The following is a 24,153-nucleotide window of genomic DNA, read 5'->3' as shown; positions in this document are numbered from 1 at the left end:
TAGGGGTGCTAAGGTGGCCTTCCATCACTTGCACCCTAAAATCATAGAATCATAGAATGATTTGGGTTGGAAAAGAGCTTTCAAATCATCGAGTCCAGCTGCTCACCCAGCACTGCCGAGGCCACCACTAACCCATGTCCCCACATGCCACATCCACACGACATCTTTAAAATTGTTCCTGTAGTGGGAAAGGAAACCAAACTGGCCAGAATCTCAGCCTCACCTTTGCCTCTGATGCTCTCAGAAGGTTCATGACCTCCCCTTCACGGGCGTAATCCAGGGGTGTGTGTCCCATTTCGTTCTTCTGCAGGGGGTTGGCACCTGACAGCACAAGAAATTAGTAAGATCAGGAGCTCAGAGTTCAGTCTTGGGGCAGAAGGAGCAGGAAGAACATCCTCTCTGTGTCCCTTCCTAACCTTTGCTCTGGAGGGTGTCTGGATCAGAAAGAGAGAATGTACAACCAGTGGTTACAAGTATGGATCTCCAGGGAGGAAGAAAAGGGATTGTCACAGGTAACAGCTGGCTTGTCAGTGAAGAGCTGCTGAGGGGGGATGAGAGTACATGGTCATCAGAAGGAAATACAGTCTCACAAAAGCACCCACTCTCAGTCCTGTGGGAATCACATGGGACCATTATAGCTTCAATTGGATACTGCTGCCTGTGCCAGCTGGATATAACTGCCTGTACCAGCTGGAACTGAAGCTGGAGCTGAAGCTGAAGCTGAAGCTGGCTGTTGCCTGTGGACCAGCTGCTCCACTGAGCCCCTGGAGCACTTCTGTGGAAAAATCACACCCTTCCTTGCAGTATAATTAAAAAAAAAAAAAACCCAAAGCAACAAATCCCAAAGACTGAGCTGGACTGAGTTGCATGAGCACCCCACAGAAACACACATACATGGACAGAGCTATCCCTCCTAGATACACTGGATTGCAGAAGAGCATTCCATGTCAAACTGGTCCAGTTGCAGTGATGGGAAGTATATGGAGGGAAACACGGTGATATCAGGAGACAGGGGCAATGGGCAATAGCCAGAGGGGCAAACAAGGTCTCAGGATTCATCTCTGACTCTCAGTATCTCAGGAGCTGTCTCTAAGACAGAGACTTGTCACTAACACTGGTATACTCCATGACCCCGCAGCAGCTCCTAACTGCAAGAGTTTATGAGAATGAACCTTCAAATTGGTCGCAAACTCCCCAAACTGGTGCTGAAACTAACCATCCCACCAGTTATCAAGCCTTGGAAAGCAGCCTGGTGGAGGAAGACCTCATAACTGTACTCAGCAGTCTGGGATGTCTTCTATCCCAATCCTTCCACTGCAATTCTGTGCAATGTGCTCCTGCCTGAGCAGGGCAGTTGGTCCAGATGACTTCACTGGTGTCCCTGTCCCTTCCACCCTGAATCATTCTGCGACCCTGCTGGAAACATGGGAGTGATACAAGTACCTTGGCAGAGGCAGACCAAGCTGCTTCTGTGCCATGAGACAGCGCAAAGCACCAGGAGTGCTCAGTGACGGCAAGCAGCAATCAGAACAGATGAATGAAGCAAGGAGAGTCTGTGGGAGCGGAGAGATTAGCCATTCCTAGGCATTGGCATCAAGGAACTATATTTGCTTATAGAATGAAAAATGTGCTCCATAAACATTCGACACAGACTAATTTCTATGGCAAGCTTTGTCTTCACAAATAAAGACCATGATCAAGACAGGTGAGATTACACACTGCTGGGGCTGGCTGCTCCATATATGTTAGAGACAGTGCTCCCATGATCCCCCCCCACCAAAGACCACCTGGGTCTGTGCAGTGACCAGTGGGGCATGTTCCTGACTTCTCCAAATGATGACATCCTTGAGACTAGGCCTGCTCTCATTTCTGATGGACGGTTTGTTTGGCTTTGCCCTGGATCTATCAATAATGGCTCTCCAATACTGGTCTAATTCCCCTGTTAATGGCTTTGACGACTTGACTAATTGCTGCAATAATTGATAGAACCCGACTCCTATAACTGGTCGATTCCAACCTCAAGTACTGGCAGCAATAAAATATTATGCTGCCATAAATCAGTACACAAGAGTATCACTTGGCTTGCTAATAGAAGGTAAAAGTGGCCACTGGTCTGTCAGTGCCCTGGCTGACCCCCACTCCACATCCCCACCTCCTCTCCTGCCCTCTCCCATCCTGTGCCACAGGCTGCAGCAGTATCCAAGGGGACATCAACCTTCCACAATTTAATAGAAGGCAATTTGTCACCTCCCACTCGCTGTCTGTAGCTGGAGATGGACACCTGGGCAGCACCTCAGGCTGTATGAGCCTGTGGCCTCCTCCCACCCTCCATGCTCATATTAGAAGGCCCTGGCTGATAATATTTGATAAATAGCATGGGGGTTCTCTCCCTGCACCCGCCCAGCATTGTGGCGCTGCAGCAGCTGCAGAAGGTCACTCATTGGGGAAATATGTTTCTGTCAGTGGGATCGAAAAAAGTTTAGTGGAGTGACAGGCCTCCATTTTTCAAATTTTATTAACTCCATCCTCTTAACAATTTGTCTTGAATTCCTTCAGATTCTGGATAACTGTCAATAGAGCTGGCAACACAGCAGATACTGGTACTTAGGTCCCCCACTGCTGTCAGGATAGGGATGGGGATAGCAAGAGGAGGGAGAGATGGCAGGAGGAAAAGGAGAATGCCAAAGGGCACAGACAGAACCTGGAGGAACCAGTGATGCTCCCTGTATCCTTGGCAGCCCCAAGACCCTGCTTTTGTCACTACATCCTGTCAGGGCAGAAGACTAGCAGATCTGAGCCTGCTGCAGCCAGAAAAAGGTTCACACTTCTAACAGACAGGACAGAGCACACAGTGGCATTGCAACTTCATACAGACAACCAGAGAATGACATTGCTCTGAAGAGTGGACAGATCACAGCTTGAGAAAGCCCTGAGTACTGGGACAAGGAAAGGACTCTTAAGGACCTTGTTTCACAGCCCAGCCAGATGGTGTGAAACCTCCTGCTCCTGGGCATACACACAGGTAGCCTCTGGCTGAGTGTTTGGGTCCTGAGCTGTTCCCAGCAGTGGGTGTGGGAACAGAAAACTGGCATGAGACAGTCCCTGTCTGATGCCGCTCAGAGGTCCTGCCTGCAAATGAGCTGGGCAGCAGCAGTAGCCTGTGGTGACCTGTGTTATGGAAAGACAAGATGCCAAAACGTTCAATGTCTCCTATCTTCCTTCTTTGGTGTCAGGAAGGTACAATATGGTGGAGGTGGAAACTGAGTGCTTGAGCAAGTCTCCGGCACAGAAGACTGCACTGCTTCAGTCACAAAAGTCAGGAAAAGCCATTCTCCCACTATAAAGCCATTCAACAAGAATAGAATCACAGAACATTTTAGGTATGAAAAGCCCTCTGACACCACTGAGTCCAACCATTCCCCCAGCACTGCCAGAGCCACCACTAACCCACGTCCCCAAGTGCCACAACTACATAGCCATCCCCTTCAGGGATGGGGACTCCACCACTGCTTTGGGCAGCCTGTGCCAGGGGTGGACAGACAACCCTTCAAGGGAAGAATTTTCCCCATATCCCACATAAACCTCCCCTGGCACAACTTGAGGCCATTTCCTCTTGTCCTATCTATCACTGGTTATCTTGGAAAAGATACAAATCCCCACCTACATAATACAGCCACTGCATAAAGCCACTCTCCCCAGTGTAAAACTGTTCTCCCAATATGAAGTAGTTTTCCCCACTATAAAACCATTCATAGAATCACAGAATTGCTGACTGGTTTGAGTCCAAAGGGACCATAAAGACCATTTACTTCCAACACTCCTGCCATGAATAGGGATGCCATTCTCTCCAGTATAAAGCCATTGAACCAGTACAAAGCCATTCTCTCCAGTATAAAGCTGTTTTCTCCAATATAGAACCCCAGCACCGAGTTTGTCCTGAGTGGAGGGTCTAAGCACACTTGGCCCCTGGGCAGGACAGGTACAGGCAAGGCCTGGGTACAGGCAGCAAGGATGAACCTTGAGGGCACTTCTCTCTGCTTCTCATGGCACTGCACGCAGGAGCTCCTCAAGATCTTTTACCAGGCTCTGTGAGCACCCATTCTGCTTAGGTCACTGCCTTGTACTCATCCTGTGCTCCAGCACACTGAGAGGACTTGGGGAGCATCCCTTTCTGTGTAGCAGACTCTGTTGTATCCAATACCCCAGAAGTGAGTGAAAAATAAACTCTTTTTTTCTGTTGAAGGGAACTAAATCCCAGAAAGAGGAGCCTGGAAGTACCAAAGCCATGGTGGTTGCTGCTGAGGGTGCTGGAAGTGGACACAATGAGTGACCATCACCCTAGACAAGGCTGTCCCCACATGCCACATCTACACATCCGTTAAGTCCCTCCAGGGATGGGGACTCCACCACTGTCCTGTGCAGCCTGTGCCAGGGACAACACTTTCAGGGAAGAAATTTCCTCTAATATTCAACCTAAACTTCCCCTGGTACAACTTGAGGCTGTTTCTTCTTGTCCTGTCACTTGTTGCCTTGGCTAAAACCTCCTGTTGAGTAGTAGCAGACAGTGAGAAGGTCCTACCTGAACCTCCTTTTTTTCCCATGAGGGGCACAAAACCGAACCCAAGATTTGAGGTGCGACCTCACCAGTGCCTGGTACAGGGATCAGTCACTATTCTGGTCCTGCTGGCCACACTATTGGTGACACAAGCCAAGATCCCTTTGGTCTTATTGTCTACCTGGGCACACACATGGCACCTGCACCAGCTCCAGTTCTACCACATCAAGTGCTGCCTAATGCACAGCCCTGGGCTGGCAGCAGCCCTCACAGAGCTCTAGGGAACAAGACCTGTGCTCCCTTGGTCCAGTGGCCTCACTCTCAAAGCACAAGAAGCCTTTCCAACCTAAATTTGTCCAGCCAGGTTGGATGGGTCTTAGAGCAATCTGTTCTAGTGGAAGGTGTTCCTGCCCATGGCAGGGAGTTGGAACTGGATGAGCTTAAGGTCCCTTCCAATCCAAATCATTATGTGATTCTGTGAAGGAAGGATTTAGACTTAACTAAGAATTAGACATTTATGGAGTAGAGTTTAAATGGAAAAGCAGATACTCAGAGCTCTGAGATGAAGGTCAGATCTGACAAGGGCAGGTAGCAACAAGTAAGGAGAGGTCCTCTTGGAGGTGCAGCTTAACCAGTGCTCCCAAACCTTGTGAACCAGACTGAACACAAATCTTTATGTACTTGGACAGACACAACAGTCTCAGGACGGGGATGCATAAGCTGGAACAGAGGAAAAGGAGGAGACTGGTCAAAGCAGCATGTAAACTGGACTGCAGGAAAGGACTGAGCCCCACTGGTGGAGTGGTGAGGTCAGCTATTAAAGACTGGAAACAAAATGAAGGTAAGAAAAGCAATTGTATGAACCAGTGACACAGGATTAGTACAGAATGAAATGCCCTGACCAAACAGGGAAGATACAGCGCAAAGGTGACCCCTCTGAGAGACTGAAGGGAACAGCAACACACGGAAAACTAGCCCAGGGACTGCAAGGGTAAAGAGCACAACACCAATAAATTGTTAAACTGATGGAAACCAGAGACTAAGACTCTGGCAGTCACAAACCTTCCAAGACAAGGTGCAAGCCTTAATTCAGTCTTGGACAAACCAAAAGGTTTTCTCCAAACCTCAGCTCCTAAGTACCACACTGCAATGGGACACATGTTCATGCCAAACTTCCTCACCAGAAAATCCAGCAAAGAATCCATGGCCAAGGAGCTTTGTACCACAAGGGGAAAACATGGATCTTGCTAGAAAGAAAGCAGCAGCCCACCAGCAGATAACTGTCAGAAACATGGATGTAAAGACTGAAGAAACCCACGATATTTATTAAAATCCTTATCATAAGAAGAGTTAGGAACTTCTTCTAAAGGGAGAAACCACACCATCATCCTTCCAAACCCAGGGGAGATGAAGAAAATCCATTTAAGTGTTTGCTCTGGCATATTAAATGTAAAAAAAACCACGCAAAAAAGGATTTAAAAGAAGCCCCTTCTTTAGGAATGAAAGCTAGGACCTCTGAGCCTTATTAGAAGCTGGAAGTCAGCCTGAGATGGTGAGTTTCCATAAGTGATAAAGATCAAAGCTAGGCTGGACAAGACTTGGAGCAACCTGATCTATTGAGAGGTGTCCTGTCCATGGTGAGGGTTTTTAACAAGATGAGCCTGAAGGTTGCTTCCAATCCAAAACTGTTCTCTGATTCTACAGCGAATGGGAAAGTTGCAATAGAAGAAATAGGGAAAGAATAAATGAATGTCTTAAATGTGTGCACCTTTCACTCTTGCTTTATTGGAACCCGAGTGTAAGTTGGTCCATGCCTACTTGACAACTGCATGTGAAAACAATCCACCTGACTCCTGACTCTTGTTTTGTAAGGTAAGAGAGAGGAAACTACAAAATCATTCTCTTCCTATATATCCATCACCCTTTCTCCACATACCCATGTGTGCAGAGCTCTTAAGATCATACCAAACATTTTGTCACTGTCAAGTTTGTCCCCAAAAACACTTCAAGACAGATCTGTTTGCTCCCCTGCCCTAAGTGAAAACTATTCCTAAGTGCTTCAACACTGACAGAAATGTGCTGGCACTTTGGACTCTTATTGCTCCCACCACGGTGGGATGCTGGATGCCTTAATGCTGGGATATGATTGGTTTCTAAATCCCACTTTCATAGGATTTTAATTACAGGTCTGGCATGGTAGGGAGTGGAACTGGCTGCGGTCAGACAAAGGATCAATACACCGTCCCAGAACACATTGAGTCTCGGCACTCGCAGAGGCTATTGCACTATTTAATCATCTTTTGCAAAATTTACAGTGCAACAGAAGGAATCAATACGGAATTTATCCCATTCCCTTCTAAATATGAGCATGGAGAGGGAGAGAGGATGTCAGGTACTCTGGCATGACAGCTGGCCTGGGCAGCAAACCTCCACAGCAGACCACCCAGGACAGCTACCATGCCTGTGACTCACCAAAAAGGGTCCAGCCAGCCGCTGGGACTTGCATTCCTGGGGACAGCTGCATCCACAGTGGCTGCATTTGTATGCTCTGACCTGCTTGTAAGCTAAACCTTGTCCCAGCCACTCTAAAGGAAAAAACAGGAGGAAGCCACACAGGTTGTACAGAGCCTTACTCTCCATAGCGTGGTTTACAGAGCCTGTCATAGAATAGTTTCATGGAATTTTCTGGGTTGGAAAAGCCTCGCCAGAGCATCAAGTCCAACCACTCCCTCAGCACTAACCCATGTCCCCAAGTGCCACACCCACAAGGCTTTTAAATCCCTCCATGGTCCAACACTGCCCTGGGCAGCCTGTGCCAAGCCTGAACAACCCTTTGGGGGAAGAAATTTTCCCCATATCCAAACTAAACCTCCCCTGCAACAACTTGAGGCAGTTTCCTCTAATCCTGTTGCTTGTTACCTGGGAGAAGAGCCTGACCCCCACCTGGCTCCACCCTCCTTTCAGGGAGTTGTACAGAGGGAGTTGTTCTGCCCTGAGCTCTTTTTTACTGTGATAACTGCTGACTGCAGCAAAACCTCAATGTTACTTTCTCTGGATGTGTTAAAATCAAAGCTATCTCCTCTCTGGAAGTGGCTGCTGGGGACCTGAGAGCCTACTCTCTAGGGATATCCTTTACTCTCCCTCTGGAAGAATGGACCCTTTAAATTTGGGATGCAACAGAAAACACTCCAAGACATATTATGCAGTAGTTAATAAGAAATTAATTGGGTTAGAAAAACTCAATTAATTAGAACCTGATTTTTCCAGAGAATACCACAAGCACTTTTGCTTTCTGATGTCCAAAGCCCATCTCTTGCAATGTTGGCTACATAATCTGTTTACCCATCACTCACCCTACTCACAAGATTTGCACTTACAGTGGATTGAGGAGGTGAGTGCACATTACGAATAAATGCACTGGGCTAAATTTACTAGCAAATCGAGTTCAGCAGACCAGGTTATTGCAGCTTCAGCTAAAATGTTTTCACAAATGTAAGTTCATTTCTTCCTCTCTCTCTTTCACATCTAATTAGAGATGAGAGACTCCAAGATTGCTGAAGAGGACCTTTGGACAAGGACAAGGAGTGACAGGACAAGGGGGAATGGCTTCCCATTGACAGAGGGCAGGGTTAGATTGGGTATTAGGAAGAAATTCTGCCATGTGAGGTTGGTGAGACCCTGGCACGGATTGCCCAGAGAAGCTGTGGCTGCCCCATTCCTGGAAATGTTCAAGGCCAGGTTGGATGGGGTTGGAGCAATCTAAATTAATGGAAGGTGTCCCTGACCATGGCAGTGGGATGGAATGAGAAGACCTTTACATCCTGAACCATTTTGTGATCATGTGATCTCCCCACAGATGTATTGCAGGAGGCATTTCCAATGCAGTAACAGCCTGGTCAGCCTGTCTGCTGGCTCTAGGTGGAGCTGAGAGCAGAGGGGATGATTTCTGAAGATGGGAAATAGAAAGCAGGGCAGTCAGGGATGAGGAGAGCATGGAGGAGAATGGGGGACATATGGAGCCTGCTCAGGTTTGGCAGGAGGGCACGTGTTGGTTTCTGCAGTGGAGACAGAGAGAGGGGAGGTCCCACGAACTGGCATAGGTCAATCTCTGAAGGAAGGAACTGCTCTATTTTTAGGCAAGGGTAGGAAATACAAGCCCCTACCCACCTACATGCAGCAGCAGAGTAGTGTACTGCCACACAACCACGTAGAAACAACACTTCCACACGTCAGCAGATGACAATTCAGACAGCCCCTTGCGACATGGACACACACACACACACCAAACACACTTCAGAAAAGCACTTGGAAATTAATTTTGAGATCCTAGAAAAATGGCAGCTGAGCTGCTACACACCAGGGGAATCTTGCTCCTACGCTTCTTCCTGTGCCTAGTTTTTCAGGTGTATACATAAGCAAGTGCTCACAATATTCTGATTTTGCATTCTGTAAGCTCCAACCTAAGACAGTTGCTGCAGCATCTTCTTCTGTGCTCTGTCTAGTGTAACTTTAATTTACTGTAAAGTTACCACAGTTATGACAAGTCTTCCCAGTACAAGGCTGTGAAAAGCGAAGTTTCTCATGCTGGGAGAAGGGTCATTTACCTGCAAGGCAAATCCCTGAGCAGCAGCAGTGCTGTCCCTAGCTCTGAATCACAGAATCACAAGATTGTTTGGGCTGAACCAACCTTAAAGCCCACCTCATTCCACTCCCCTGCCATGGGCAGGGACACCTTCCACAAGACCTGGCTGCTCCAAGACCTATCCAACCTGGCCTGGAACACTCCCAGGGATGGGGCAGCCACAGCTGTTCTGGGCAACCTGTGGTAGGGCCTAACCACCCTCACAGGGAAGAATTTCTTCCCAATATCCAATCTAATCCTGCCCTCTGTCAGAGGGGAGCCCTGACTTGTCCTCTGACTCCATGCACTTATCCAGAGTCCCTCTCCAGCTACCTTGTAGCTTCTTTAGGCAGTGGCATGTGCTCTAATGTCTCCCTGAAGCCTTCTGTTCTCCAAGGTTAACAATTCCAGCTCTCCCAGCCTGTCACCAGAGCAGAGTGGCTCCAGTCCTTGAAAAATCTCCATGACTCTGGACACATGAATCAGTGCCTCCCGGCATTTCAGCAACAGATTCTGGAGCAGAACTGTTTGTAGAAGGGAGGTTGATGTTGTCTGTGCTCCATGGCAGGGTTATGCCATTGCCAGAAAGCTGCACCTTTTAATACTGGCTATTTCACTTAAATACTGGCATAATAAAAGCTCCCTCTAAAACAAGGAAACTTCTGTCACCAGCAAGCTAGTGACCTTGCCTGCCTTCCTCTGAGCCAAACACAAAGTCCCTGGAATCAATTGCGCCTGCAGTAGCAACTGGTGCACTCTGTGGATGTGAGTGCACACCCACCCCTTCCCCAAACACTGATATTTTATGGTGTTGCCTCAGGTCAGGGGACTGTGAAATGTCACCAACAACTGCCCGGAAGGACAACAGAGCTGCCACTTCATCTCGTGGTCTGCTGGCCACACACATGCTGACCAAAGGGCTATAAGGTCCTGGAGGGGTCAAGCGAGTCACTGAATGGGCCACAAAAGGCTAGGGATGTGGGGTGAGGGGCAAGTGCAGGGGGCTTCCCTTAAAAAACAACAGGGGGGTTGGGATGTGGTTGGAGCAGAGAGGGGCTGGGCAGTTAATGGCTTTGGCCTGAGGGCAGAGCACCAGCGAGAGAAGTTAGAGGGAGAGTAAACGGAGACTTAGTAAAAGGCAGGTGTAGGGAGAGATGAAGGGGAGCCTGTTCCATGTCAGCAACCAGGAGCCACCCTGTGTGCGATGTCAATGGCAGCACAGGGGAATTACCCTCACAAAGTGCTGAACGGTGTTCAGTCTTCACACGAAAACCCTTGGCCATGTATTCATCCCAGATTACAATGATGAGGAGGCAGGGATCCCCTACTTTGTTATCGCATGGAACCGGGAGGAGGGGAACGCCTCCAGTGAATGCCCTGAAGTCCTCCTATCATAAGCCCATCAGGAAATCCAATTCCAGCACCCAAAACTTGCTGGAAGAGCAGGGAAGGGTCTGCTGTCACCCCAGAAGCTCAGAGTCCACCTGACAGAAAGGTGAAGTTTATTACACTTAGCAAATAATCCTCATAAATCTGTATCCTAAACCATGACTGCAAAGGGTAAGTGAGTATTATGGACAATGAACAGGGATTAATCTGAGGAACACTGTGAACTCAGCCTTGGGAGGGGATCCAATGGGAATTTCACACCATCACCAGATGGAGATTCCCACTGGTGAGTTGCTGTCTCCAGGATCTGAGCACTGGGACATGCTCTACAAGACAAGGATTTCTGCTTGGAAATGAACTCTGAGGCTCTTGAGCAGGATCCAGAAGGATTTCTGTGGGGCTGGACTAAGAACAGAACAGTGATGAGTGACCATCACATATTCTGGCTAAGTTCTGAATTTTCACTTTGATTTCACACAATCCTTCCATTTGTACTGAAACAAACACAGTCCCACAGATTGTTAAATGCCTTTTTTTTTTCTGAGATCCAAGTGAATTCTTTCAAGCTGAGACACTTTGCTACAAACAAAGAACTCTCTGTGGGCACCAGGCAGAGAAAGGGCCATTCACAGGGATGGCAGTGGCTCCAGGACAGAGAGAGAAATATCTCTGGAACAAGAAGAACAGTTGCCTCTGTGAAGTGAGGCCTGGATTTGAAGAGTACTCGGAGAGCTAAGCAGGGCACAACTGGAGAAATAAGGTGGACTTACTCCTTACAATGATTTATTCAGGATGGAAAAAATCTTTAGTGCCAACTTCACTTATTTGCACCTATCTTTTACCTGTACTTAGGGTGACCAAGGAGCTGCCCTGGTACTTTCAATCAACTGATAATATGTGTCATGAAAGGAGGCTTTCCAAGGCAGAAATGAGAAGCAGGTATCTTTGTAGAAAATACTATTCCAGGTGATTCTGCCCCTCTGCCCCAGTCCCCAGCTGAGAAGGTGAGACCTCACCTGCAGTGCTGCCTCCAGCTCTGGGGTGCAACAACAGAAGGATCTAGAAATGCTGGAGTGAGTCCAGAGGAGACCACAGAGGTGCTCTGAGGGCTGAGCCCCTCTGCTCCAGAGACAGGCTGGGAGAGCTGGGAGCGGTCAGTCCAAACCATACTGTGATTCTATGATTCACACCATGACATATGTCAAACACTCACCAGCCTCCAGTACAGACTCTCTGCACAGATCTGTTCCCAATACTGCTGAGACAAGGACTTTTAGAGCCCTTCAACCCCACTGCCACTCTCTGTAACATTCCAGAGGCCCTTGCACTGTGGAGGCCCTTCCACAATGCCCTTATCTGTGCATTCACAACCCGTTGCTCAAGCAGGTAAAGACTGCTCCGCTCTGCTCCTCCTGTGGGCATCCCTGTCCACAACTGAGGGATCCCAGAGGTCTTGTTGAAGACCTTCTGACCATCAGTGCCTGTGGCCAAGTGACTGCTGAGCAGGTGCTGCTTGGCCCATGCAACAGACGTGCAGTAAGTCATACGCTCTGGGACTATGCCAGGTTCTCTGTTCATGCAATGCCCACACTTGCTACGAACACGGAGGGAGGCTTCTATGTCAGAAAAATGTAATGGAACCCACTTTGGGGGGGACAGTATTTTTGTCTGAAGACTTCCCAGCCACCATGTCCATACAGTTCCACTGCTTCCTGAGCAGTTGCCTGCTTTTTCAGCTCTCTTACCTGCAAGGAACCTTGCCTTTACAATAGAATTTCTTTCATTGGTTCCTTTGTTTTTGGGTTAATTTATGGCCAGGAGCTGGAGATAAGCCAGGCCTTATCTCTGTAAGGTATCTGTAAGGCTCCCAGAGAAACCATGACTTGCAGCTCAGTGCTACAGAATCTTACTCTTTCACTCATATATTTCTATTTGTGAAGGATAACAAGCACATAATACAGATGAGTATCAAGGTTCAATGTTGCCACAATTAATTTTCCTCATCCCATGTGGGGATGTTTAGCCATCACAGATGCTACTTTCTATTATCTTTTTAGCTGCTTTCTTAAAGAATGAGCGTTATGAGACCACATCATACCATTACATACTTGTCTGCGTCCCTAGAATTAACTTCTGAGATGCCCACACCACGAAGACTACAACATTCCTGAAATCTTTGGAAAAATCAGCATCTGGCCAACCAGACCCTAGTGAGCCTGTCTCTGGTAGGGCCAGGCTGCGACAGGTGACCTTTATGACTTTATGTTCCACCTGGCAGAGGCTGCTGGCAGTATACTTCTGAGGCAGGGATATCATTGCTGTGGCTGGCTCATCTCCAGGTGACCTTAGGGACATCATAGGAGGAGAGCTGTTGAAATTGCTGGAGGAGAAGGAATGCTGGGGACAGAAGACATGACATCTGGAGGAAAGCAGAATTATGGACCAGCTTGGTGGTCTGATGCACTGTGCATGTGCAGGTACACACTAAGCAGATGCCAGCTTTGGAGAACAGCACAAGAGTCACAAATATCATTCCAGAATGAACAGCAGGAGGGTACATATAAAAACTGTTGTCATGGCAGCACATTCCTATTCTGTTGGTTAAATGCATCTTCTCATTCTACTCCACTAGTGCTGATAAGCTTTTTCCCCATGAAGACAGTTGAGCACTGAACAGGTTGCCCAGGTGAGTATACATGAGATGACAGTGAAGCAGGCTCCATGAGGAGAAGGGCCCTGTGATTTAACCAGGAGGACCAGTAACTGCATAAGTTAATTCCGACTAATTCTCACAAGAGCTGCATTGTCCCGGTGCCAACAGTACTTGAGTGACCACCATTTCATCTGGGTACCAGCATCTATCCTGTGCCTTGTCTACAGAGTAGATCTGTTCCTGGTATAGTGAGGACCCTTCCATTCCACAAAGGGACATGAGGGATATGACAGAAGGCCTGAGTAAATACTGCAGGTGGGAAATGAAAAAATACTAAGTAGAGACCAATGGGGGGGCATGTGGGGCACCCAGTCCAGCTATGGGGCTCCCAGCATTAGAAGGGTGTGGAGCTGCTGGAGTGTGAACAGAAGAGGTCACAGAAGCTCTCCAAGGGCTGAAGTCCCTCTGCTCTGGAGACAGGCTGAGAGAATGGGGGGTGTTCAGCCTGGAGTAGGGAAGGCTCCAGGGAGACTAGAGCACCTGCCACTGCCTAAGGAGGCTCCAGGGGAGCTGGAGAGTGCTCCAAGAGCCTGGAGCGACATGACAAAGGGCTGCGGCTTCCCATTAACAGAGGGCAGGGTTAGGTGGGATATTGGGAAGAAATTCTTCCCTGTGAGGGTGGTGAGGCCCTGACACAGGTTGCCCAGAGAAGCTGTGGTTGCCCCATCCCTGGAAGTGTTCAAGGCCAGGTTGGATGCAGCTTGGCACAACCAGGTCTAGTGAAAGGTGTCCCTGCTCATGGCAGAGGGTTAGAACTGGATGATCTTTGAGGTTCCTTCCAACCCAAACCATTCCAAGATTCCATGATTCCCTGGCTGTTGAACTGCAGGAGGAAAGGAAAAACTCAATGACTAAGGTGAGAAATACCACTGGAAGCACATGGAAAAAAAACACTGGGAATGAATGGGAACACAGAAACTAAAAAGTAAAGATATGAAAGCAAACAGCAAATCACATCAAACTGTGACAGTGACAGAATGTGGCCTGTGTCTGAACCTGACAGTTTTGTAAGATGGGCTGACTCATAAGTGCTCCTGGCCCATGAGCTGGGTGGAACTACAAAACTCACCTGCATCCAGCAGCAGTTTGACTGTCAGGTAGTCATCAGCCAGAACTGCATAGTGTAGAGCTGTGCAGCCCTTGAAGTTGGCTCGGATGTTGAGACGGTTGTTGAAGTCATCCTCCCGGGTGATAAGGACTGCAGGGGACAAAGAGTGAAAGCTCAGCTCACTGAGATAACGACAGAACGCTCATCTGGATGTGCAGCAGCAGGACCCACCACCCCATACCAGGCAGGAAGCTTCTTAAGGGCTTTGTGACCTTTTTCTGGGACCACCAGGGGGGATTTCTGGTGGCCATTGCTGCCACTCCACTGAGCAGCAGTAGAGATAAGGACAACATAATTTCCATGTATCGCAGTGACTACCTACACAGTGCCCAGGCAGAGGAAGAGGTGGGTGGAGAACACCTGAGCGAAGACCTCAGCCTTTTTCCAGCCATTTATTGTAGGGTAACAGGATGGCTTGACTTGGAAGGGACCTTAAAGCTCATCTGGTTCTACCCCCTGCCATAGGCAGGGACACCTTCCACTAGACCAGTTTGCTCCAAGCTCTGTCCAGCCTGGTCTTGAACGCTTCCAGGCATGGGGCAGTCACAGCTTCTCTGGGCAACCTGTGCCAAGGCCTTGGCACCCTCACAGGGCAGCATTTCTTCCCAATATCTAATCTAAATATCCATTTTAGCAAACAGAAGGGAGGCTGTGACAGGAATGAATGCTGCCCCACTATGGCTTGGCCTTCAAGCAAATTCCTGATTTTGGGAGTCTCCAGCACATAAGTCCATGTGTCTCAGCAGAGCATGGCTCTGAAGGAAGGGTCTGCAGCACCCCTGCTGTCCTGTAGCTGGTCTGAGGATCAGGCTTTAGAAAACCAGGATTTTAAACTCTTTGCTTTAGTAATCAGCAAAAAAAAAATAAGAGAGAGTGACTTTTTACAGGGGTAGATAATGACAGGACAAGTAGGAATGTCTTCAAACTGACAGTGGGCAGGGTAAGATTGAATATTGGGAAGAAATTCTTCCCTGTGAGGGTGGTGAGACAATGGCACAGGGGAAGCCCCATAAATACCCTGTCCACCTATGGAGCATGAGTGATGGTGGAACTGTCTCCATTCAAATGAACACCATCCACCTGGTGGGGCAAATTCTGCTCCTGGAGGTGTGTCCAGCTCCTCAGTGAAAGGGTCTGTACCTATAACTCATTAGACCCAGATCCAGGGTCAGGGAGAGCTTCCAAGTGCTCTGAACACCTTATATTGTGCTATGGCAAAGCAAGCAGAGCTGGAAAGTGGATGGGCTGCAGGGACTTCACGGTCCCTCCTAAGAGCCATCAAAAGATTCCTGGGAGAGTAAAAAGTTCAGAAGAGAGAAACACTGTGATGAATACCTGATGCTGTCCGAGCCCAGCATCTCCACTAATGAACCACAGTCCCTCCAGGAAGATCAATTAATGCCCTGGCTCCTTTCCTTCCCTGGGTCTTTTCTCCAAGCACACAGGGTGAGTATGTATATTTATTTGTCGTCATTTCCTACCTAGGGAGGAGCAGGATAATGAACTGCGTGCGTCAGGGAAGATGAATCTGAGATACTAGGGAGCAGCGCAGTAAAGAGATTAAAGTGTTATTATTGTTGGTTTTTTCCCCCATGGTCCGTTGTGACAGCTTGGCCGTCATCTGTAAAAAATGTCTCTGAGAAAGATAATCATCGGAAACTCAATAAAGCGTCAGGGGAAGCCTCATCCACCATCCATCACTGGGTGCCTGGAAATTTTCAGCCCTCTGTCTCCCTTCATGTCATCCATATAAATGTCTGTAATATATTCTGTGCAGTGGTTGTGGAGCACACCCTCTCGATTTGGATGTTTTTATGAAAAAATATTTATACATGAAATATGTAAATGTCTAAAAAAAAAAGAAAAAACAAAGGCAGTTTCTCTCTCTTTTTAAAAACACAATTGAATTTATTCTTTTTAATAAAACATGTCAACCAAAGAATTAATGCAACTTCTCATAGAGTGGCCTTATCTTTTCTTCACCCCAAAATAAATAACATTAGAGAGGGATGAATGCAGACAAAAACAATTAACTTTCTTGGTTGATACACATTATCTTAAATAAAGTCTACATACATGCATTATGTATTGGCATTCTATTGCTCATTTTTATTGTAGTTTCATACATTTTACATTCCCTGCTATAGGGATATGATCTATGCACTCTCTCTCCCATCAAGAGGTAGGTCTGCTGCACGGGTGGGTCACAGTGAGGGATGAGAGCAGGGGGCTTTTAAAAATACAGAATAATGCCCTGTCAAAGCTGTCGCCTCACTGTTCCATCTTCTTAACTCAACCTGTGCTTTATGAAAGGTTCAAATATTACACCTTCATTAGGCTTTCACAGAGCTTTCACCTCTCAGTCAAAAGCACAGACAGGCCCGTGGATAATGTCACTGTGCTTCAGCAGCATCCATGGTGTGGCTGCATGACGAGGGAAGTGACCCTGTGCTGGGCGCTGCTGAGGCCACATATGGGCTCAGTTCTGGGTCCCTCACTCCAAGAAGGACATTGAGGCATTGGAGCATGTCCAGAGAAGGGCAATAGAGCTGTGGAAGTCTGGTGAGGAGTGGCTGAGGGAGCTCAGCCTGGAAAAAAGGAGGCTCAGGGGGGACTTTCTCACTCTCCTCAACTCCCTGACAGGAGAGTCGAGCCAGGTGGGGGTCAGGCTCTTCTCTAAAGGAACAAGGGACAGGACAAGAGGAAATGTCCTCAACCTGTGCCAGGGGAGGTTCAGGATGGATACTGGGAAAAATTTCTTCATGGTAAGGGTTGTTAAGCCCTGGCACCGTCTGCCCATCCCTGGGCTTTAAAAGTCATGTGGATCTGGCTCTTGGAGACATGGTTTAACGATGGCTTCATCAGTGCTGGGAGAATGGTTGGACTCTATGGTCTGGAAGGGCTTTTCCAACCAAAATAATTCAATGATTCTAGTCTGTTACTCAGGCTCTGCAAACCATGCTGTGGAGACTGAGGCTCTGGACAAAGTGTGTGACTTCCTTCCATTTTCTACCCAGAGCAGCTGGAAAAAGGTTTAACTCCCAAAAAAGTCAGAGAACACAAAAGTAGCCATTGTGGATGCAGCTGTACCTGGGAATCCAAGTCCCAGTGGCTGGCTGGGCTCTGGCAGAGCAAGGGGGGATTTCTGGGAAACATCCCATGGTCTGCCAGCTCAGAGGTGAGGTTGGCAGGCCAGCACAGAGCTTGCATAGAGAAAAGGCTTCTGGAATGGGGAAGGAAAGACAGGGACATTTTAGGGGGGTTGAGTCCTACTATCATTCCTGCCAGCATGAGGAACAGAAGAATCTCTGAACATGTAGCTGGCTGCTCCAAAGCACAGCTGGGCACCTAGAATCCAAACATATCCTGATAATCATAAAACCAAGAAAATTTTGCCACCATTTATTGTCATAAAAAGTGGAAACTCTCTGGGAAATTTAAATAGGTCTGAATAAACAAAGCAGGTGTCTGAGAAACCTGGCTTAGTGGAAGGTATTCATGCCATGGCAGGGGGTTGGGACTGGATGGGCTTTAAAGGTCCCTTCCCACCCAAACCATCCCATGATTCTATCATTCTGAGTTGGCATCAACATCCCAGTGATGAGGATAATGAAAGGGTGAGCGTGGAAACTGAGATCTGCCAAGAATATCCATAATGAGATGACATGGCTCTACAGAAAATGACCGTGTTTTCAAGGAAAGTCATCTAGGGCTGAGAGCTGATACTGATGCCTGCCCAAACCCAACAGTAGGCACTGCAACCACTTTGCATCATTCAGCTTTATTTCAATTGGCCAAGTCTGTCTTCATTTCACAGCTCCTGATAAGATCTGGATTAAGGCTGCTGGTGGAATACATTGCCGTGAACCCTTTCCCTTCCCCAGGATGTAGCTGCATGTAAGTCAATGGAATGACGTTCCTATCTCTGACTTTGTATTTAGCTCTGGCTTTATAAAACCAGTTTATCTCTGGTAAATTGAAGGATTGCTTCTATATAATATCTATGTAATGTTTCTTTCCTCTTCAGACACATATTCACCCAAGTACCCCCAATTACTTTGCATTTAAATGGAAGAAGATGAAACAAGATCTAAAAAAACCCCATGAGGTCAGATGAGGAAACAAAATTTTGAGACCTGAAAAGCAAATGTCAGTAGCTACACAAAAACCATCTTACCTTCCAAGGAATGGAGGCCTTTTTCTTTGGCAATCTCATACACACTGCTGAAATCATCCCCGAGGTTTGGATCTGCATTAGCTGTGAGCAGAGCCTTTACCACACTGTCACAAAACAGAAGGAAAGTAAGGCAGGAGTAGTAGATGAGGAATTGAAGCCCTTCAGAGACTGAGAAGTGCTCAAGAAAACCCTCTTCAAATATTCCTGGGAATGTAAACATTCCTGGGAAGTTAACCCATGACTGTAACCGAACATTTCATCAACTAGAGCTCCACCAGCATATGCTAACATGAATGAGATGGGGGAGGCACTGGAGGAAGGGGTGACACTGTAGAGATATGCAATCCTTCTGAGGAGACATGCACAGAACATGCTTCTCGCACAAGGCATATTGCTAGACACAGACCTTGGCTCCAAGGCCACCCCTGTCCCTGCAAAAAAGGAGGATTATTGTAACACTCTGCAGATTAAGGGAAGCAAAACTACATTGCTTTTGGGAGGCAACTGTACAGCACCTGCACCTCTGACACTAAAGGTGCCATCCTACCACAAGAAGTGCAAACAACTTCCACAGCAAGCAGTTCAGAGGAGGCCCTGAGGATATTCAGAGGGCTGGAGCACCTCTTTCTTAGAAGGCTGAGAAAGTTGGGGCTGTTCAGCCTGGAGAAGAGAAGGCTCCAGGGAGACCTTAGAGCCCCTTAGGGCCTAAAGTGGCTCCAAAAGTCCTGGACAGAGACATTGGAAAAGGGCCTGGAGTGACAGTACAACAGGATTGGCTTCCCACTGATAGAGGATAGACTGGATATCAGGAAGAAATTCTTGTCTGTGAGGGTGGTGATGCTCTAGCACAAGTTGCCCAGAGATGCCGTGGCTGTTCCATCCCTGAGAGTGTTCCAGGCCAGACTGAGGCTTGCAGCAAACTGATCATGTGTCCCTGCCCATGGCAGAGGGTGGAATGACATGAGCTTTAAGACCCATTCAGCCCAAACAATCCTGTGATTCTATGACTTGAACTTTACAGCCCTTTTGGACACTGGAAGGGGCCCTAAGGTGTCCCTGAACCCTTCCCTTCTCTAGGCTGAACAATCCTAGCTCTCCCAGCCTGTCTCCAGAGCAGAGGTGCTCCAGACCTTGGAGCATCTCCTTAGTGTATCCAAGCAGTTTCACTCCACTTCACCTTGTCACTCCAGCAGCTTCCCATACTTCTGTGGTTGGACCCCAGAGCCAGATGCAGCTCTGCAGGTGGGGTCTCATTGGAATGGAGCAGAGGGTCAGAAGCTTCTCCCTTGCCCTGCTGCCCATGGAGCTGGGGATCAGTCCAGGACTGGATTTTGAGCTGCCAGCAAATGTTGCACATTATGAACATGCTGCAGTGGGACATGGGACGCACTGCCCAGGCCATTTTGGTGTGGAAGTCCTCACTCTCTGCTTCTGAATCCAAACAATCATCAGGCCAGAATTAAATTTTTCACTCCTTCTGAAAGCAGCTTAAAGCCAGGTAATTCTTAATTTTTTTCCAGCATGCAGGCTTCCCATGACAACTAGACAGTAACTCATTTGTTAGCATTCATCACCAGTGACATGGCTCACAGACTGACAGCAATGTGTGCCACAGCCTGACATGTACCTGCAGGCTGTGGCTTGTCAAGTCACATCTGGAATTTAACTTAAGCTCCTCTTCCATTTACCCCATAAATGCATTAGCATTAGCATTAGCAGAATCAAGGGTGGTTATCTCATTATTTGAGCATGGTATAGCAGAGACCGGCTCTTTACTAGCACTGGTGCGCTCCTCACCTTGTATAAAGTCACCTCTAGTGAGCACAGCACCAAGACTGGGGGCAGGATATAGAATCATGGAATTGTTTAAGTTGGAAAAGCCCTCTAAGACCATCGAGTCCAACTGTTTCCCCAACACTGTCAAGCTCACTGATACCTGGAAAATATAATAGATCTTTGCAACAACGTTAAAGTGAATATAAAAGCAAATCTTTACTTGAAAGCTTTCAGGTACACAATGTGGTGAGAACTGCACATGGTATAGTAATTCTACAATTCTTATAAGGTAAGTTGATTAGTGTGCTTATCATATACTGTCCAATTAAAAGGTTAGTTGGTTAGGCAATAATTCCTGGGGTCTTGCTCCACTGGAAGCAGTCCAGAGGTTTCTTCTGTCCCACTTCTATTATGTCTGGTACAGACTCTGATTGGAAAAGAGAATGTCCTTGTAGCTGGTTCCCTTCTTGGAATAAGACTGAATAGTACTTAGGAATGTGTTTATAAGGTTACCTTATTGTTCCTAAATGTAGGGAGGAAAGATAGGAAAAATACTAGAAGCTACAGCTATGTTTTAGCAACCTACAAAGCTACAAATATATAAAAAGCTAAAAATCTTACGCATCATTCCCCCCTAAACTACATCCTTATGTCAAACATCCAAATGTTTTTAAACCCTTCAGGAATGGGAACTCCACCACTCCCTAGGGCAGACTGTGCCAGAGCTGGACAACCCTTTTGGGGAAGAAATTTTCCCAATATCCAACCTAAACTTCCCTTGGTGCAACTTGAGGCTGTTTCCTCTTGTCCTGTCACTTGTTACTTGGGAGAAGAGACTGACCCCGACCTGGCTCCACTCTCCTTTCAGGCAATCTTTGTGAACATACAGAGCTCATTTACATCTGCACTCCATTTATATCCATATTTCAACTATATATATATATATATATATATATATATATATTTCAACAAACTATATAGATATATAGTTTGTTCTATAATATTTAGGTTTAGAGGTTCTGGCTCTTATTCCGCAAACAGTAATTTCCAATTATGACCCTTCCCCTTTTCAGTCATTGGAAGCATGCTGCAATGCACAGGTTCTTGAGTTGATCGAGTTGCACAGCCATGATCATATTAGATACCTGATGGCTTAGAACAGGCACTAAGGATGGGCATCACAAAAACCTGAAATGCTCTGGGTTAGATAGGGACCTTAAAGCTCATCTAATTTCAACCCCTTGCCATGGGCAGGGACACCTTTCACTAGACCTGGTTGCTCCAAGGTCCATCCAATTAAGCCTGGAACACTTCCAGGCATGAGGCAGTCATGGCTTCTCTGGGCAACCTGTGTTGGGGGCCTTACCATACTCACAAGGATTAATTTCTTCCCAGCATCCCATCTAACCCTGCCCTCTGTCAATGGGAAGCCACTCCCCCTCATCCTGTCACTCCAGGCCCTTGCCTAAAGTCCCTCTCCAGGTCTCTTGGAGTCTCTTTAGACACTGGCAGGGGTTCTAAGGTCTCCCTGGAGCCTTCTCTTCTGAACAGCCCCACCTCTCTCAGCCTCTCTCCAGCCCCTGGAGCACCTCCATGGCCTCCTGTGTACCTCTCCAACAGGTTGACATCTTTCTTGATGGTAGAACACCTCACCTACTTTCAGACATAGCAGTGAAAGCCATAAAGCCCAGAGCAGCCTCTCATCACAGATGTACTCTTACCACACAAATTTCTTCAATGAGCCTGAGTTTTCTCTCAGTTCACTAAGTAGTTTTGATTTTGTTTGAAGGGTTAGTGTGCAACCCACAATCTTCAGTACAGTTCCAGGGAGACAACTTCACTGTGTCATCCTCAGGCCTTTATGGCAGTGCAACCCCTGCCCTGCCCCTAGGCCACACTATGATCTGAGAAGAGACAATGTGATGCCAGGGAAAAGACACTGATGCAAATATCTGCTCCATGTCTACACTATCTTGCTACACTGCTCCTTAAGGCTGTATCAGTGAGGACATCCCATGTAGGAGTGCCACAACAAACCTATAGATCCTTCTAGACTACCTTAGGACCATTGACAGGGGGCACAGGACACAAAATGTATCCTGAAATTCCTTCAGCAGCTCTAGGAAGGGCTGCTCAGGATGCCTAGCTCCACTCTCACCTCTGCTTCAGAACTTGGACCGTTACCACTTCCCTCTATGGCCGCAGCAAAATGCAAAGCAGGGAAGCGGTCTGGCTGCAAGAAAAGCCCCGTGAGGCCAAGTGTGTGGCCTTGGACATCCAGAATAGATGTAGCCACAGGCCACCCGCCCAGGCTCTCCCACCTCTGGTCATTAGGTAGGACAGACCTACCCTTATCATCTGTCTGGCACTGTGCCATCTGTCAAAGACTGTGGAACAGAGGGAGATGCACCACATTCAGTCTTTCCAGTTGGGAAAGCACTACCACAGGTCACTGATCTATACAAAGTTCTTCTGGAAATCCAGTGCTGGATTCCTCTGGGAACATCCTACATCTCCAGTACTTGGTGCTACTGTGGTCAACCCAGTCATCAAGTGAACTGAATCAAAGACCTTGAAGAGGAGGTCCCCATGAAAGTAGGAGGTGCAGGATGGAAGACGGCAGGGCAGGTTATGTCCTGTTATTTTATGGGACCTGTATTGACAACTTCCATGCTGCTGGAGATGGACATCTACCTACTGAACAGAAAACATCACAGAATCATGGCTTTTAAATCTGTCCAGGGATGGGGACTTCACCACTGCCCTGGGCAACCACTGCCCTGGGCAGCCACTGCCCTGGCAGTGACAGGACTGGTGACTCCTTCAGGCAAGAAATTATGTGCTTCAATTAAGCCTTTGATGATCTTGCCCTAACAGCTGGCTTACTGTGATTATTGCAATCAGGTTTCCAGCATCCCCACCAGGCAGCTAAGCCTCACAGATCAGTCAAGTAGTCAAGTTTCTGATATGGTCAAACCACCCTTCTTGGACTCCATTCTCATGGCTATAACCACCAAAAAGACCGCTCTACTTCAATTTTAGCTCACAGGCTATGATATACCTTCAGGTCCACGAATCTGGCTCATTTTAAGGGAAATGATCCTAAGTCTCAGTGTAGGACCTTAAACCACAACATTGTGGCCCATGAGTGAGCTACAGGTACTGAGCGAGTCATATGGTAGAACAGGATTTGTCATTTTCTTGATAACTCCATCCATCTGCCTTTCGTGCCCTCAGTGACTACACTGAAATGAGCGTTCTTCTTCCCAGGCACTCCATCAGATACTACCTCCACATGCTCTCGGATATGGAGGAAGCCCTGTCCTTTCCATCCACTGCCTACATGTTCAGCATTCTTCTCTGGGAAGTGACCTTCCGTGAGAAGTTGAGCAGAGGACCACAACTGCTAGATGCAAGGTGGTCTGAGAGTGGTGTAGCAGGTGATGGTGGCAGAACTGCTCTGCTCTCCCTGTGAATTACCCTCTGCACCATATTCCCTGTGGTAAGAAACATTTCCATAGCTCTTACAATGGCTGGGAGGCTCAAGTTTAATAATAAGCACTGATATCATTACTTCCTGGCAAAATCTGCTGTGCCAAAATACTGGCACTAGTCTAATAACAACACATCACACATCCAGCCTTCCTTTCCAATCATCTTTCAATTGCATCTCCTGCTTTTGGGATGTGCCGACCCCTCCAGGGCATTTGTCCATCAGCTAGACTCCTGGAATCACAGCTATCAACTGCACCTATTAAATTCGCACATAACGGGACATTCAAGCAAATTACCCTGTAGGAAAGGTAACAGTGCC

At 47.5% G+C, this 24,153-nt stretch overlaps 1 protein-coding gene across 1 annotated transcript in view; it reads right to left on the bottom strand.

Annotated features, from left to right (window-relative positions):
• The window catches only part of CLPB (ClpB family mitochondrial disaggregase), a 74,017-nt gene that overhangs the window by 27,767 nt on the left and 22,097 nt on the right, over window positions 1-24,153 (bottom strand). Inside the window, exons 4-6 of the mRNA XM_053971735.1 lie at window positions 18,564-18,667; window positions 14,348-14,476; window positions 224-321 (exon numbers count right to left, since the gene is read on the bottom strand). Of these exons, the coding sequence (XP_053827710.1) occupies window positions 224-321; window positions 14,348-14,476; window positions 18,564-18,667 (331 nt within the window). The remainder of the gene's footprint in view (window positions 1-223; window positions 322-14,347; window positions 14,477-18,563; window positions 18,668-24,153) is intronic.

This window comes from Vidua macroura, chromosome 2 (assembly GCF_024509145.1).
Source record: "Vidua macroura isolate BioBank_ID:100142 chromosome 2, ASM2450914v1, whole genome shotgun sequence".
Taxonomy (NCBI): domain Eukaryota; kingdom Metazoa; phylum Chordata; class Aves; order Passeriformes; family Viduidae; genus Vidua; species Vidua macroura.
Note: the sequence above shows the minus strand (reverse complement) of the source record. Positions and strands in the feature narration are given on the sequence as shown.